This window comes from Pteropus alecto, unplaced genomic scaffold, assembly GCF_000325575.1.
Source record: "Pteropus alecto unplaced genomic scaffold, ASM32557v1 scaffold84, whole genome shotgun sequence".
Taxonomy (NCBI): domain Eukaryota; kingdom Metazoa; phylum Chordata; class Mammalia; order Chiroptera; family Pteropodidae; genus Pteropus; species Pteropus alecto.
In genome coordinates this window covers 371,884-390,262 of record NW_006434827.1, presented here as the reverse complement: position 1 = coordinate 390,262, position 18,379 = coordinate 371,884, and the positions used below count along the sequence as shown (strand labels likewise).

General features: G+C 35.4%; 1 protein-coding gene across 2 annotated transcripts in view; it reads right to left on the bottom strand.

Annotated features, from left to right (window-relative positions):
• Window positions 1-3,292: 3,292 nt before the first annotated feature.
• The window catches only part of LOC102892335 (contactin-associated protein-like 3), a 175,939-nt gene continuing 160,852 nt past the window's right edge, over window positions 3,293-18,379 (bottom strand). For both annotated transcript variants that reach the window (XM_025045398.1, XM_025045399.1), the window contains exons 21-23: window positions 8,074-8,292; window positions 7,768-7,839; window positions 3,293-3,486 (exon numbers count right to left, since the gene is read on the bottom strand). In XM_025045398.1, coding sequence (XP_024901166.1) covers window positions 3,293-3,486; window positions 7,768-7,839; window positions 8,074-8,292 — 485 coding nt within the window. The remainder of the gene's footprint in view (window positions 3,487-7,767; window positions 7,840-8,073; window positions 8,293-18,379) is intronic.

Sequence of the window (18,379 nt, the reverse complement as noted above, 5' to 3'; positions counted from 1 at the left end):
AAATTCTATTGAAACCAAATATCTATCAAATGTCCTATATAAAAAAGTTAAAAAAAAAGTTCTATAAATCGTGGTTATTCTAGACAAACAGAATATAAATGCCCCAATATGTTTTTCTATGTTGCTAAATAATACTGAGAAAGCAGTGAAGGGGGCCTCACTTCATTATGGAGGAAGCAAAGTTCTTAACTTCTAGTCCCAATGATGACTGTTATTTGTATGTTATTTTCCTTTCTATTTGGAAATAAAAATGGGGACTTATTATCTTTTAACTTTTATTCTGTAGAAAAATGCTATTTGCAACTGGAATCTGTATATTTAATTAGTGCTCTAGAAACCCAATTCTCTTGGGAAAATCATTTTTAACCAGTTTTGAGTGTATAGTAAATGTTCAACAAATAACTTACTGATTGTTAAATTATTGTTCTCTGGCAAAGGTATAAATATCTACATTTATAGGTATTTTAACTTCTTGTAAGCAGTAGATATTAACTACTTTGTGTTTGTATTTAAATATCAACATAAATAATATTAACAGATCATAGTATTACCTATATAGGTAATTACCTATATATAGTAGAGATAAAGTAAAGTATAGTAATACCTATAGTATTACCTATATATAGTAGAGATAAAGTAAAACACACTACTACAGAATGTATACATTTACACATTTTTTAATATTTAGGGGAAAAACAATATAATTTTATAATTCCAGTTTTATTAAACTCTTTAAAAATATTTTCCTAATTTAATTTAAAAATGTTATTTTATTAACACATAAGCAGTTAAAGTTTACAAATCAGTAAGGGAAAATAAATGATTCATCACATCACTGTCATTTGATACAAATATTTTATTTTCCCTTTAGAAAAGACAGCATAATAAAAATAAAAAACTACGTCCAAAAAAAAAAAAAAGAAGAAGAAGAAAGGAAAGAAAAAGAAAAGACAGCAGAGTGCAGTGGATCTCACTATCTATAAATCTCACTATCTGTACAATTTTAGCTACCAAAGAGATGCATTCTTTTAGAATATAAGATGATCACTTGTTAAAGTTGTAATGATGTTCACACTCAGTTACTCATTAAACAGAGCCTATCATTTTTGCACTGAATCCTTCTCTAATCTGCATAGACCTTTGGGAAAAAAGTATGTATATCATTCACCAAGGCAGGCCCTTCATATATTACTACACTGAGATCCTGAAAATCCTTCGTTATTCATATAAAGAGACATCAATATAGATAGTGTTGTAGCAGATGGACTTTAAGGTGGCCCCCATGATCGCAGCCTGCTGGTTCATGTCTTCATGTAATTCCTACCCTTGAGTGTGAGCAGGACCTATGACTTGCTTCTAACCAATAGAATCCAGCAAAAGTAACGGAGTGTTGCTTCTATGATCCGATTACATTATATAAGACTTCCTTTTGCCAGCAGACTTACACTAGAGTTTCTCTGTCCTTTGCTAGCCTTAAAGAAGCAAGCTTTCACGAAACCTCCAGTAGTAAAAAACTCAGTGGTGTCAATAACCTGGGGAGCAGGGAGCTAATTTGTCCTCAGCTGACTGTCCAGATTAGAACACAGCTGGCTGACACTTGATTGCAGCCTTTCAGAGGACCCAGTGGACCGGTGCCCAGCTCCTGATGCACAGAAACTATGAGATAATAAACATATGTTGTATTAAGCCACTAAATTTGTGGTAGTTTGTTACACCTCATAGAAAACTAATATAAAACCAGAAGAAAAAAAATTTTGAGAAAAGAATTAATACAGAGCATATCTTTTCCCATTGTTTAAAAAGAACACAGAAAAGAAATACACAATCAAAGAAATAGCAAGGCTGAAGGTACATGGTTCCAGTGGTCTTGCTGTGGTCAAAGTAAGTAATGTAACACCTGGCAGGCACACAGCAGGTGGGGTAGGGAGAGTGCAGCACATTTTTATTGTAATTGGCTATTGTGTGCAAACTGTGGCTCCATTTAATTATCTAATGACCCTGTCACAAAAGTAGTAAATGAAACAATTACCATAGTTAATATGAACTCTTGTTCTTCTAGTAAGTGAATATACCCTACTAGGAAATGAACTGGTCAATTTCGTGTGCTCTATTGAAAACTGACTCCAAATCCCAGAATCTTGATTAGAATGACAGATTTAATTCAGATCATACAATCTACATCTCTCTTAGCATAAACATCCTTCAAGTGATATTCCAAATAGTAACTAGTTGAGATGGTAATTCAGGGAGTGGTACGCTTGATCATTTCAAAATTTAGAAAGGGAAATGGAGAACTTCACGTCAAAATGTGACTTTTCTCCTAATAAATGAAAAGACAGTCACAAGAAATCAAAAGATTGTTGTGGATAACCTTCAGAAAAAGAGAATCACAAGACTACAAAGAAAAGTGACCCAATTACCCCACATTTAAAGGAAATAAATTTAGGATTATATTTCATTTAGATGAAGTGGATGAAGGATACATTTGCAATGTTAATATAGAGTTTATATCGGCGCAACTACAAAACGCACATTTTTGTGGAATCATTAGGTGATCGTTATTATAATCTAAAAAGACTATAATGACAAATTACAAAGAAAGATAAGCAAATTATAGCAGATTGGAATGCTACCTATGAATTTTCTGTTCCATAACTAAACTCAATACTAGAATTTCAGAGCTGACATTCAGTACTCATTTCATTGCTAACATATATCCAAACTGATTTAAAAGAGATAAGTAATAAAACAATCAGCCAAAAAATGTGAGATTTTTTTCCCCAGGTTTCTAATGCATTTTTGGTCACTGGGCTCTGGTTCACAGGAATATGGAAACCCACCTGAAGGCCATCTGAGAAGCACTCCTGGTATACCTATGTCAGCAGGGCATTGATAAATGAAGCATAACATAGGTTTCCACAAAATGAAACATTAGAGTCAAACTTAGTCTTTTATAAATTTCTGTGTCACATTTTTAAGAGAGTAGGGCTGCAGCTCAAATTCTTGTTCTCACTTAAAATCCAAAGTCATTATGCAAATACATTTCAGTTTTAGAAGATCAGGTCAGAATCATCAGAAACTGCCAAACAGTGATTAATGAGTACACCTAAGTCACCGCTACATAAATAGATCATGAAAGGGTACTGAGCAAAGCCTCCCAGGACTGGGTGTGAGCAAATTGAGGGTTCTGCACACCACTACTTGTCCCAAGAAGACAAGATGGGGGTTTCATGGAGCCAATTGCTTAACAAGAAAGTCACATAATTATAGAATTAAGTAAAACTACTGCTGATCAGAAGAAATACTCTTTCTGGCTTTCATTGACTGTACTTTGCATGTTGAGTTCACTTTTCAGAGCAGTCTCAGCATTGTCTCCATTTTTTTGAATATTTGACTCATTTTTTTGGTACACCCATCCCTGTTGATAAATACGTATTGCTATGGCAGTGGTACAGAGCAAGATAAATATCACAACTGCTATCACACCTAGTGAGAGAAGAGAAAGGAAAAACACAGTCAGAATATAAACTGTAAATGTCAGTCTAACTAAAACCTATCCTAGCATCATTCATATCATACATATAGATGATCCCGAACTTACAGTGACTTGGCTTGAGGTTTTCTGAGTTTATGATGGTGAGAAAGTGCTACGCATTCAGCAGAGACTGGCTATGCTGTTCAGTAGGCAAGGTGTATTAAATGCATTTTTGACTGATGATATTTATAATTTATAATGGGTTTATTGGGATGTAATCTCATCATAAGTTGAGGGACATCTATATAACATCAGAAAATTTGAAACCAAGGGTATTACAAAGTTTACTTCTAAGTCCATACGACCTTTAGATACAGCAGTTTTATGCCTTTATCCTAGACAGATCACGATTGGATTTCACTTAGTGTAGTCACACTTAAATTCAGAGACACAGTACAGCATCTTAGGTCATGCCTACATGTCATGCTAATGAGCAAGCAGGTTATTGTCATGCTAATGAGCAAGCAAATTATTTTAAGAGTATTGAATGTATAGGCCTGTCATGCAGTAATTAAATGATTATGTATAAGTATTTTAATGACAATTTGATTTAATTTTGATGCGATGTGTTGCTGACCTACAGTATTGTGATGTATATATATATATATCATCTATCTCTACTAGGCCAATGGAGTCTTAAGTGATCTTTGCCTCGAGGGTTCATGCCTTTGTGCAGTCTCCTCCTTTCCTTGTAAGTGAGGCCTGTGACTTGCTTCATCAATAAAAAGAGACAAAGGTGATGAGCTGTCCCTAATTACCTGCCCCTGACTTTGTGATAATGTTACATACATAAGATAGTGGCACCTCTCTTCCTGCTAGCTGCACGGTGGCAAGCAGCCATGCTGAGAAATCCCACATGGCAAGAACTGAGGCAGCTTTTATATGTTAAGGGCAGGCTCTGGCCAGTGGCCAGCAAAAATCCAGATGCTCTCAGTCTTACAGCTGCAAGAGACTGCATTCTGCCACCAAACATGCAAGGTTTTTTAGTGGAACCTACAGATGAGATCCCAGCCCTGGCTGACACCTCGATTGCAGCTTCATTAGTCCCTGACACAGGACCCCACTGAGCTGTGCCCAAACTCCTGACCCACAGAAATGTAAGATAATAAATGTGAGTTAGGTTAAGCTGTTTAGTGGGTGATAATTTATCATGCAGCAATAGATAACTACTATACCATAGTATTGATAACATTCAGTTAGATGGAAAGAGATTGTTTGACATCTCTTGTTGGAAATGTTTTAAGTATTAAAAATATTAGCATTGCCAGTGGTTCTCAACCTTGGCTGCATGACAATAACTCAGAATCTTTGGGTGTGAGGTCTGGACATCAATATTGTTTTAAATGTCTCTCAGATTATTTTAAAGCATTGCCGGGGTTGAGACTGTTAAGCTAGGCTGAGAAATGTTTACTCAAGCTATCATATTAGTGAAGAATGAATGTTCAGTCTATCTATCTATATCTATCATCTATCTATCTATCTATCTATCTATTTATCTATCTATCTATCTATCTATCTATCTATCTATCTATCTATCTATCTATCTACCTATCTAGATATATATAGATATATATAAAGAAGCATTCACTAGTAAATATACTTGTAAGATTATTCACATAGGAATTAATATTTCCAATTAGCAAATGTTAGAAAACGCATCTAGTTATGTGAATCAAATTTGTACTGTAAACGAGTTCTTCATTATACTCTGGGACAGACATAAGCAAGTGTAGTGAAATCTGACAAACTCAAAGCTTGATTGCATGTAATTAATTGGTCACAGGAATTCCTGAGCATGTGCCATCAGGAGCCCAGAGTCCCCCTTAGATAAGATGAGGTAGTATATTCATGAGGTTGTGAATATTCTTAAATATTCATAAATAAAATAATCATTACTTGCAATATATTTTGCATCTCAATTGGCACAAACAATAGAATTGCTTTAATCATTTTTAGTTATAGAACTTTGCTTTAAAGAGCTATATCATGTCTAGTTTTACTGTTAGGAATCAGTAACTGAATTACAACTATCAGGCAACTTAGTTAAACAATTACTGTCAGCATTATACCAAAATAGCCAGGATTTCACATGTGTGATTGTTTTGTGAGTGGTGGGTCCTAAATAACTTCAATCTTCATTCACTATCTGAAGAGATTGAGATAATTTAAATAATGGATCTGACACATTCTGGAACTTTCCCAACAGCAACTCCTATGTAAATGTGTTTTTGACAAACTCATGTCTGCCTGACTGTCTACACATCTGTCTCTTTCTCTATTCATCCATCTATCCATCTACATTATGGATCCCTTGCCAGAAACAAACTCATAAATAGGGAGAACAAACTGATGATTGCCAGATGGAAGGGTGTTGGGAAGAGCGATGAAAAAGTGGAAGGGATTAAGAAGTACAAGTTGGTAGTTACAAAATAGTCATGGGGATGTAAAGTATAGCATAGGGAATATAGTCAACAATACTCTAATAACTGTGTATGGTGTCAGATAGGTACTAGATTTATCGAGGTGATCACTTCGTAGTGATTATATAAATATCTAATCACTGTTGTACACCTGAAATTAACATATTATATGTCAACTGTAATTGAAAAACTAATATATATATATTATATATAAAAGAAACCCTTTGTGATTTCTGGTTTACCTGGTTTGAATGTTGTTTAGGTTAATTCTCTTTTCTTATACCATTCTCTTTGTTTGCAAGAGTACAAAATAATGCAAAATGCAGACTATACGGGCCTGGTAAACTGAGCTGTTATGTCCCTGAGACCTTCTGTGGTGTGGTTCTCCCTTCCTCTATCAGGAGCCAGTAGGATTTCTTAGGGGAATAACACTGGTGCAACTTATTTACTTTGTATATCTTGCCAATGATATTTAGTCAAAAGCAATAAAGCTCTAAAGCAATACAGTTCTATCACCCAGTTGACTATTATTATCTTCGTTCTCTCTAATGAAAGGGCAATTATGATATTTTGCAAATTTTTGAACTCTTTCTTGGGAAATATTAATCACATTAAGGTGATTTATTTTAAATTAGCTTTATAGCAAAATCTCATTAAAAACATATTAATTTAGGAATAAGATTTCTTTTAAATTTTAACACAAAAGTATTCTTTTCAAATATACACTATAAATAACATTTATGTTTTGTTTCTTCTAGTTTTAAAATTGAGGTCAAATGCCTCACTCACTACAGAAATAAAGTAGTTGAGATAGGAATGGAAATGTTAACATTCTTACATAGATTTAGTCAGCCTTTTAAAATGTCTGAATATTTCCTAATTGTCTAGAGAAAATTTGTGTCGGAATAGAATGCTGGTGAATAAATAGATCCAATCTGAGCAGGTGTGCAGCTCCTTGAACAATGGACACCCAGTCAGTACCCTAGCTCTATGAGTAATTACAAGTTATTGTGGCAGCAGTGGAATGGAGAGCAGTTTACTTCCTCTTCGCCAAGGAGAGTTTGCATCTGACTCACATTTTAATAATCTAATTAAACATATTAAAATGTCTTTGAATGATAGGGGGGATTTGAACATTCATTTTTGGACTCAGACCTAGATAAATTTGATTTCAGAGAATATATTGGAAGATATTTAAGATGCAATTCTCCTCTCTCTCTCTCTCTCTCTCTCTCTCTCTCTCTCTCCACATGTAGCCTCCTAAATTAGGATTAACACCAAAAACAGTTTTTTATCTTTATGTTTAGGAAAATGCCAATTTACATAGTTTAAGTGCTTCTCCTAATATGTTTTATTTTTAATATTATTTGAAAATGTTTTGGGCTGATGGATCGAGAGGTCCATGGCTACCTTGAAGCGAAAAAACGATATATATTGCATTTATATATATATATATATACACACACATATGAACATATATACATATATAAACGTATACAGATATATGTTTGTGTGTATATATGTATATTCATACACATATATATTTATATATACTGAGAAGTATTACTATATTAATGGTTATTTTCAAATAAAAGACCTTCTCATTATAGTTTGGCAACAGTTCTTTAAAAAGTGTTTCAGTGGAACCATCAGTTCCTTCTCCAGAGATGCTGAATTCAGTAGAAATACATCAAGATTGTCAGCAAATGTGTATGGCCTGCCATTGACGTCGCGATCATTGAGTCTCATATTTTTCTTGGATTATGCTAACAGTGATAACACCAAAGACCAGATCATTCGCGGCCCTGTTACCTCCGAGGACCGCGGAGCCACTTCTGTCCGCATTGACGAAGGGCTCTCCCTCATCTGTTGGTCCAGAACGACCTACAGTAGAAAAATGCAGAACGACAGAGGCGAGTGGAAAGGCGGACTTTTGAGAAATTCACAAATACTAGAAATAAAAGCAGACAACTGCATCGGTAGAAACAAATGTGAAACGAAGAACAGAGAATGGAGAGACCAAAGAAGGGGAAGGTGAACCAGCCGAGGACTTTTGGCAACTTCCAGGACGGAGACCTGATGGAAGACTGCGGGCAGAGGGTCACGCACCTGCGCCACCTGCGAATGGGCGGGTCGCCTCCCGCGCTGGGGCTCCAGGCCCCGCCGCCTGGGCGCAGCGCGACGGGGCTACATATCCGCGGACGGTGACCGGAGCTGGACCTCCAGGGCGCAGCGCCGCCTTCAGCGGGGTGGCGGGGCCAAAGCGCACCGCTGAGAGGCAGCCGGAGAAGCCGCGCGCGCCGGCTTGCTGCGTGTCCCGGTCAGCGCCACGGGGCTCTGCGGGCACAAGGACATACTGTCAGCGCGTAGGGACGAAGAGCTGGGACGCGGGAATAGCCGCATCTGCACGGCAGCGAAGAACTGAATCTCCCTCTGAAACTTTTGTCCTTCTTTCCTTAGGAAAGACCCGACAGAGCCACACCTGCGACCTTGGTTATTGACCTGAGAGACTAACTACCCAGGAGTTAACTGCAGCCTCCCTAGCTGCACTGACGGGGGACAAACGAATGAAATCTCCTGCCACTTTACTTTTAAAATGATCATTAAAATGTTTTAACAGGTTTCGTGGTCATTAATCAAGGTGGTCATAGTGAACTGTCTCCTGGGTTGGGGGACAGCGGAGCTCTGGGATCCCTACTGCAGTTCTAATTTCCACAGAGAGGGCCTGTCCTCTACCCGGGTGCCTCCTGGGGGCTCAACAGCCACTCCCTCTCCACCCCTTCACAAGGGTGGTCTGTGCTTCCTTTCCATAAATCAAAGCTTGCCCCACCCCACCCCATCCTAGACACTGGCCTCACCCCAAGTTAACCTAAAAAGAGCAGCGATTACACAGGAGAGAAGAACGTCAATTCATTCATTTCGTAATGATTAATTATGTCCCTCAGTGCACTTGCTTAGTGGACTCGACATCTGACCAAGGGCAGTCAGCTGTATACATCAGATGTTTAAATGTGTCAGTCAGGGAAGTGTCCATGTAACCGGCAGGAAAAACCACCTCAATAGGAGGACAGGGCATCTGCTGTCAAACCTCCCCTTCCCTGTGTGTAGACGGGCTGGTTGACTCTCCTTTTTCTAACATCCATATACAGCTAACAAAAATATACCAAATGGCTTCCATAGGCTGGGCTTTGTGCTAAGGGATTCAGAGACGTTATTATGTAATTTTCACAGCATAACACCATGAGTGCTTTTATTCCTATGTTAGATTAGAGTTTAGTGAACTAAGATCACTCAAGTGTGTGGAGGGATCCAGATTCAGGCGGGTGGTAGTTTCTCAGCAGGTTATTGCCCCTTTTATTATGTTAACCCCTTTTAGACATGTTCGTAATTGTTCACATTAAGGGATAGGTAAAGGAGGTCATTCTATTCTTTCTACTTTAATGAATGCATGTACCTTCCACAGAATATAAGTATATATTCTATGTGTTTTTTGGTTGGGGCAATAGCCAGTTTTTAAATTCACCTTGAGACTCTTACCTCTGATTCAATCTGTCGTGAAGTTATATTTAAACTCTTAAAGAACAATCTTTATTTCCTCTGAGTTTAAGTTTTTGAGGGGCACTGCTCTTTTGTCTCCATTTCCTGATAATGTAAATAACAGTAGTTTTGGTTGGATATGTATTATCCAATACATACATGCTAGATGCCACTAAAAGCCTCTTCTTAATACAAGAATAAAGACTGAGGATTTAAGGAGGATTTAACGGCTTGCCATTACACATTTACACGGCTAGTAAGCAACTAGAGTGGGCTTTCGGACAGAGGCATTTAAACTCTGAAGCCAGGGTGTGTAACCACACTGCCAGCCAGCCTCACCTGGTACATCAATTACAGAAGGTCTCTCTCACAGAACAGATGGAAAGCTCCTGGTGGCAATCTGTTTTACCTTGTCTTCTGTACTTAGCTTAGTGTCTGTTACACAGGATGCATACATGTGTTTTATAATCACAGAATAAACTTAGTCCCATTACCAACCTTCTGTGGTCGGTTGAGGTGTTGAAATAGTTTTTCAGCTGTGATACTTTCAAGGTGTGGCCTGAGGAGTACAGAAAACCCACCTAGTCATAAAAGATTACTTGCATTGGCTCAAACTAAAAATGTACTTCCAATTTGGCTGCTACCTTTAGTGACAATGAGGATGTCTTTAGTTACTTTGACATTTAATAAAACCCAGTGGCATAAGATGGCAGCATACCCTAAGGCTTCTACCTGAAGGATATCAGAATAACTTCAAAATATATACCATTTTGACATAAAGGTTATTTTGACCTAAAGGCACTTGAAAAACAGCAGGTGCAAGAAGGACACTCTGAGCCCCCTTTTCTTCCTGAAAGCAGGAGATAAAACTCCCATGAAAAAACTGTTCTCCCTGCACCAGGAGGAAAGAAACATTCTTATCACCAGAAGTGGGGAGTCCAGTGAGAGAAATCCATACATACAAACCTTGTTAAAATAACTCTTATTTTCCTTTAGTTTCCCCATACATTTTAGATACTTTTTCACAAATACTACTCTTCGTTCAACCTAGTATATAAACACATGGGCCTATCTGCTTTTAGGGTCTTCATTTTCCTATGGGGGCTCCCATGTATACATAAAAACCTATATGCTTTTCTCCTGTTGATCTGACTTATGTCAGTATAATTCTGAGGCCCAGCCACAGACTTTAAGAAAGGAGAGGTAAAGTTCTGTCTCCCCTACAAACTCATGGGTGATATTTGAATCTACTTTGGTATCATCTTTTTTCCTATTAAACTTTATCTCACTATTTCAGTATGTCATTCTTGAAAGCCAAATCTTTTCTATCTTTATTCCTTCCTTGGAAAAGAGCTGTATCTTCAAGAAAAGTCTAACTTTGAGAATTTTTGCAAATATGCTGGGAGCCACTTAGGCTTTCAAAATTCTGTTCAGTGATTTTAAAGGCCTCTATGAACAACTAAAATTAGGGGCATGTTTACATTGTTATAATTGTAACAAACATCTCTCTGAAACATACAGCTGCTATCTTGGTCAGGTTGATTATATGGAGCATCAAAAAGCTTTTTGCATGAGGAATTTCAGGTAGATTCTCAAGTATATTGAAGTAAAATTAGCTTAGGACAACTCAACTAAATGATTATTGTGAATTAAAAGAGTTCTTTAAAGATCACTTTCTTTTTTTATTTTGCATTCGGACAATATGTATTTCTTAAAGAAAGGCATCCTTGCTTTATACTTGAGAGACTGTTAAGAGGAGATAAAAATGGGAAAACACTGCAATAGTAACATAAGACTGCTGCAAGGCTAAAATACTGAAAAAACAAACAAACAAAACCCAAACAAAACACTACAGGTTAATTAAAAGGTTTTGGTATTGCGCAAAAAGACGGACTAGACAACACTTGCTTTCCTGGTCAAAGTCTGACAGGAGTGCTACCACGTTGGGGTAAGAGGTCCAATCTAGGGCAAGCATTCATCTTAATAAATTAGACTAATTTTCTAGAATTTATTTCTTAAAGACAACCTAGCTTCATTTCTGTAGATTGTGCTATTACTGTAGAAAAAAATGTTGGTAGCACATTATATTGCATTATATTTTCCTGTATTTCAAGAATCTGTACTTAATATTTATTCATATATGTGAATTTGTGGGTGTGAACATGTGTAGATGGATTTATAGGTACCCAAATAGCCTATCATTAATCATGCAGGTGTAACTCTCACTGTGTATGCATGCATGTATGGATGTGAATATATATTGAAAGGTTTAGTGCTCACAGTTTCCTATTCCCTTTATATTTTCCATCCTGAGGTTATGGTTATGATTTATTTTTTGACTAGAGAAATATTTTAGTATTTTCCTCAGATAGGATGCATGGTTAATATTAAATCTCAATCCTTCTTTGTTATCTAAAATCTTTTTTAATACTTGTCAGATAAATTATGTATTACATGCTTGAGTTGCACCCATTCTTCTTAGCAATATAATGATGTTGTTGTGCCATCATTTTTCATTCCATTGTTACAAATGAGAAGTTGGATGCTAATGCCAAAATCATTATTTTTTCATTGTAGTAACTGTTGTCTATAAAGTCTGGAAGATTTTTCTCTGTCATTTTTGCAATTCAGGAATTTTCCCAGAATTGATGAGTTCTTTGAATCTGCAACTCAAGTTTTCTTTTAGCTTAGAGAAACTGCTTTTTAAAAAATATACAATTATTGTCTTTATTTCTAATTCTTCTGGATCTCCAATTATTCATGTTAGGTTTGTTTCCTAGAACAAACTTCTTCCAAATATCTTGTTACAAATGAGAAGTTGGATGCTAATGCCAAAATCATTATTTTTTCATTGTAGTAACTGTTGTCTATAAAGTCTGGAAGATTTTTCTCTGTCATTTTTGCAATTCAGGAATTTTCCCAGAATTGATGAGTTCTTTGAATCTGCAACTCAAGTTTTCTTTTAGCTTAGAGAAACTGCTTTTTAAAAAATATACAATTATTGTCTTTATTTCTAATTCTTCTTCTGGATCTCCAATTATTCATGTTAGGTTTGTTTCCTAGATCAAACTTCCAAATATCTCTTATTTTCTCTCCTAATTTCTATCTCAATCTTTTTGCTCTGTAGTTTGAGATATTTCATCTACATAATATTCTAGGCTACTATTTAAGGATAATCAGTGATGATTCTCTCCTTTAGATCATTCAGTGAAATTTAAAAATATTATATTTATTTTAATTCCCAGGGTGTGTGTGTTTGTGTGTGTCTTTGTTCAAATATCCTTGAGTGCCAAGTTTCATCCTAGTTGTTTTCTGTCTTTTTCAACATCTCTAATTTGATGTAGGAAATTTTTTTTTTCTTCCTCCTCCCCATACCCACCTTGGCTTCTAGATTCCCTTCGGGGTGGCATTAATTATTTATTTATTGATTGATTTGCTTATTGGGGTTCCATGGCTGCTGATCTTATGATATATAGGTCTTCACAATGTGGACAGTGCAGATTCTCTACCTCTGTGGACCTGTAGGAAGTCCGTCTAACCCCAAAGTGTAGAAAGAGGTCTCTCACAGTCACTCTCTCTATAGCCATGGTAGAAGAGATGTAGCCTGATGATAATGATGATCTAGTCCCGCATCAGGTATGGGAGGGTCAGCAAGGATGGGCACAGTCTTGCTGAGCAGTGTTGACCTTCCTTTTGGTGGCCCCAAGTTCTTTTAAGGCCAAGCTTTCCCAGGATCCACAGGCTTGAAACTGCACCCTGGGCTCTGCTCTGCTCTCCTTTGAATTGCAAAAATTTTTAATTTTAATGAGACCCAATTCATCTTTTTCTTTCTGTTGCTTGTGCTTTTAAGAAACCATTATTTAATGCAAGGCTTTTGAGAAACTATCTAAGAAACTGTTGTTTAATCCAAAGTCACAAAGACTTACATCTCTGTTTTGCTTTAAGAATTTTATAATTTTAGCTCCTACCTTTAGGTTTATCAACATTTTGAGTTCATTTTTATACATGGTGTTAGGCAGAGGTTCAGCATCACTTTTTAACCTATAGATATCCATTTGGCCACAGCACCATTTGTTGAAAAGACTATTCTTTCTTCATTGAAAGAATTTGGCATCAATGTCAAAAATTAATTGACCATAAATATACAGTTTTATTTCTTGACTCTCAAATCTATTCCATTTATTATTATTTCTATCCTTAAGCCAATATAACACAGTCTTGATTACTGTGACTTTATACTAAATTTTGAAATTAAGAAGAGTGTCACCTCTAACTTCATTCTTCTTTTCCCAATTGTTTTGGCTATTTAGAGCTTCTTGCATTTCCACATAAACTTTTGGATCAACTTGTCAGTTTCTAGAAAAAATACTATTTGAATTTTGATAGGAATTATTGTTGAAGCTGTAGATCAACTTGGGGAGTATTACCATTTTAGCAATATTAAGTCTTTTAATCCATGAACACGAATGTATTTCCAGTTATGTAAGTCATCCATAATGCTCTCCAACAATGTTTTGTAGATTTTAGTGTACATGTTTTGCTAAAGTTTTTCTTAAGCATTTTATTCTTTTTGATGCTATTATAAATGAAATTTCATTCTTCATTTCATTTTTGTATTGTTAATTGCTAGTGTATAGGAATACATTTTTGTATATTGATTTTATGTCCTTGTCAAACCTGTTTATTAGCTCTAACAACTTTTTTCATGGATTTCTTACAAAATCACATCCTCTACAAATAGAGATAACTTTACTTCTGCTTTTTTAATTTGGATAACTTTTACTCTTTTTCTTGCTTAATAGCCCTGGTGCAAATCTGCACGACAATCTTGAATAGAAGTGGTAAGCGCAAACATCCTCATCTCATTCCTGATTTTAGGTGGGAAGACTTTCATTTTTTCAACATTAAGTGTGATGTTAGTTGTGAGTTTTTCTAGATGCCTTTTTTTTCATATGAGGAAGTTCCCTTCTATTCCTAGTTTCTTCCATGTTTTTATTATGAAAATGTGTTGAATTTTTTCAAATGCTTTTTCTGTTTATTGAGACAATCATCTGGTTTTTGCTTTGATTCAATTAATATGTATATTACATTGATTCATTTTTATATGTTGAACCAACCTTAAATTCCTGAGATGAATCCTACTTGGTCATGGTGTACAATAATTTTTATATATTATTGGATTAGATTTGCTAATATTTTGCTGAAGATTTTTGCATCTATATATGTATTCTTAAAATTTTTATAAACTTTTTGTGTCTTTTTGCTCTGAAATTTCTTTCTAAATGTGATAAATTCTTAGGCTGAGCATAGAATAGATTAACATATGTCACATAAGTCAATGGAGTTTTCAGCATTAAAACTCTAGTCTCTCCATGCAAACCTCAGTAGGTAATTTCTACAAAATTATTTCTTACTCAGTTCTCATATATAGATCTCCATTTGAACATACAATCCTTCAGTAGATTTTCTTTCCTCACACAGAAAATTGGCCTACTAAGGTTTGTCTCATGACTATATTGATTTGAACTATATACAACCCATTGTATTTTCCCCTAGGAGGAGATAGACACATCTGTAGTGTGCACACTTTAAAACAAATTTTTGTTTTGTTTTGATATTTTGGGTTTAAAAATCATTCTAATGTACAAAAACCAAAATCAATAGGATACCAATTATACAAAAGTCTTTAGAGAACTAAAACTTAGATATCTTACTGGGTTACATATTAAAGCTCTCATACTTTAAGACTATAGGACTTATTGGAGTCAAGTCTAGAAAGAAAATTAGAAATCTTAAGATTTATAATGAAGGTAAGATTATATTGAATTTATCTTATAATAAATAATGGGAAAACTTAACCTTTTTGGTCATCACTAATAGGATCACTAGAGAATATTGATAACAAGAGTATGTTCATTAGAAGACAATGCTAAACCGTTTTTCCAAAGCACATTTGAGTAACTATTGACAGTTATTGATTAGTCATAAACAATATTTTATTGTTTATATTCCCTATTATATTACAAGTGCTCTGAAGGTAGGTACAGTGTGTGTTTTGCTGCTAGGCATTTGAATTGTCCAAAGAAGTATTAGGGAGCACCAAAAATTTTTGAATAAATGGATAACTAGATGAGTCAAAATAGCTAACAACAAAGAGTATTGGTTAACTTGCCCTAGTTGGGGGCAATTCTCTTTGGAAAATTGATGGCTTCTTTCTTATCCAATCTGGTCAATTTTACTATAAGTGAATCAAAGGAATTTCAGCTATACTTTCCAAATCTGAAGAAAACCGTAGTTTTTTTGTACAACTGATCTAAAAGTAGCAATGGAATTAGAACAGAAACTATCTTAAAGTTATGTAAAACATGAAAAATTTTATTAGCCTTTGATCAAGATGCATACCTCTAGGTACAGATGAAATGAATATTTATAATTTTATTAGACTAAATTGCTTCAGGCTATAAACTTCATTGCTGAATTTTAACTTTAATTTTTATAGTCTGAGAGAGATGCTTTTGAATATACCATTCCTGAATAAAAATATTAATATATTCAATACCATACTATTATCCTCTATATATTAACTTGTAGGACAATAAAAATTCATATAATAAAATTTATTATTCTGCTTTTTTGTTAATATGATCCCTTTCATATAATGAAGTTTACCTCTTATTTCAATTTCTATTATCTATTGCATATTTCTTTACAGATAATATATATGAAGCTAAATTGTCTTTAAAAATAGTCCTTTGTCAATTTCACGCTTTCTGATTGTGACTTTTTACCTTGTGTCACAGACATTTCTGAATATGCCTTATCTCTCCTGTCAGATGCTGGAGTCATTAAGGACAGGAAGTTGTGTGTGTATCTGTGTTGTTTTATTGACCACATCATTTCTCAGGGCTTGGAAAAGAGTATGCACAGACATCTGTTCCAGCAACAAAGGAGAGATCAGCTTGCTGGTGGCAGAGAGAACCATCACTTCACTCACAGACCATACACACTCCACGGAAGCACAGCTCTGAGGTTTGCACACCCCTGAGATGATCAACTACTCACGCTGCTCAACCGAGGATAGAAACTACCAATCAGGGCAGAGATTAGAGCTCAATGTCAGACACAAAAGGGAGCAAATTCTTCTCCACTTAGATGTTAAAAACAATTATAATGTAGTTCAACTGACAGCCAAGGATGGGCTCCATCTACTGTTCTCTAAAACTCAACTTGGTCTGTGAACTTTTAGGAATGTCATAACCTTCTCTATCCAAAGGCACACTGTTATTCTCATGGGTGAAAGTTGGAGAGCAGTTTTTTTCCTTTACTTGTTTTTTCTAATTCTTTGTGGTTTTCTATACTATGCCATCATTTTAAATAAAATTTAAAAATCTATAGTATTACGAAATGCCTATGAAACACATCTAATGTCACACAGCCAGCTTATTAGAGACTAGGATACTCTGCTTTAGAATGAGTTGTGATGGCTATAAACATCTTCCAACACTCTATGGGAAATGTTCACATTTTTATTTCTGTGTTAACTGTTCCATCACTGCTCCACATATGAAGAGTGGAACTAGAACAATGAATCATGTGAAGGAATCTTCAGTACAAGCTGTCTCTCTGTCAATACATAGTCAAGCCCAGATTCTTTATCCACCTTTAAGGTATGATTATAATACAGAACCACCACTTCAGCTTGAAGTTGTTATTCACTGTACTTCACTAAAACTATATTCTTACAGCAAAGAATTCACATACCCTCTTTAACGGCTTCATCTACATCTTAAATAGCAGATGATCAGTTTAGAGTTTTATGTTAGGCTGCACCATCTAAACATTACACATTTGTTTTTACCATTCATGAGAGTACTCCAAGAACACTAGGATTTGTAACATTCCTCTGTCTGAAAAATAAGAAGTCTTAATTTTATTGCTTATCATCTGTTTGAAAGATGTGATCATTTTAACAGTTACTGTGCTTCCCTTTGAACACCCATTCATGTGCCTTCTCTAACATTCTCAAGTTGGTGGTGATATATATGGGATAGAGGAAATGACCAAAAGAATCAGTGTATACATGGATGAAGGGGTAATAAAGATTCCATTGATTATTTAAGGCTAAACAGAGCCAGATGAGAGCCAAGTACCAGAACAGGAATAATAAACATGCCTCAAGACAATTTCTCCCAAATAGCATTTAAATATCAATAAAATGCATAGTTTATATATTATCAAAAAGAAACACCTTTCAAATTTTTATTCCAATTTAATTCCTGGTGACATGGTGAAAAATAAAAGCATAAAGAATTTGATGCCTAAATAGTAAAGTATGTTTTTACTTTGGCGCTTTTATGGAGAATAACTTGCAGACATAAAGAATGTGCACTATTTAGGCCATGACTACGTAAGAGTGGCTCAGAGCAATGAACACATCTCACTTCAGCCCACAGGCAAAGCAGGTCTTGGGCCATAACCCAAAGCCTATTCATTTGCTTAAAGAAAATAAAGTCTCTTTTTATCTTTAATGATGAGAATCTAGTTTTATCATTAAATAACTTCTGCATTTGACTCCTGATTAATATATAATAGACATCTACTTTGATTTCCTCCTTCCTGAATTGTTAGAAAAATGCCAAGTTTCATTTCATTATGAGTGATTACCAAGTAAGAGGGTCAGTGTGGAGGCATTTTTCAAGGACCACCCTTGCTCATCTTGCAAGCAGCACTTACTCAGGATTATATGTGCACTCAGACAAGAGGACAGCTTCCACCTTGGTTGTCACTCATTGGGAAATCATGAGTATGACAAGAAGCTTCTTTTAGCATGATGAATGGTTCCTGTGTTTGCAACCTAATACTTCCCATCCATGTCAAGGGAAGATAC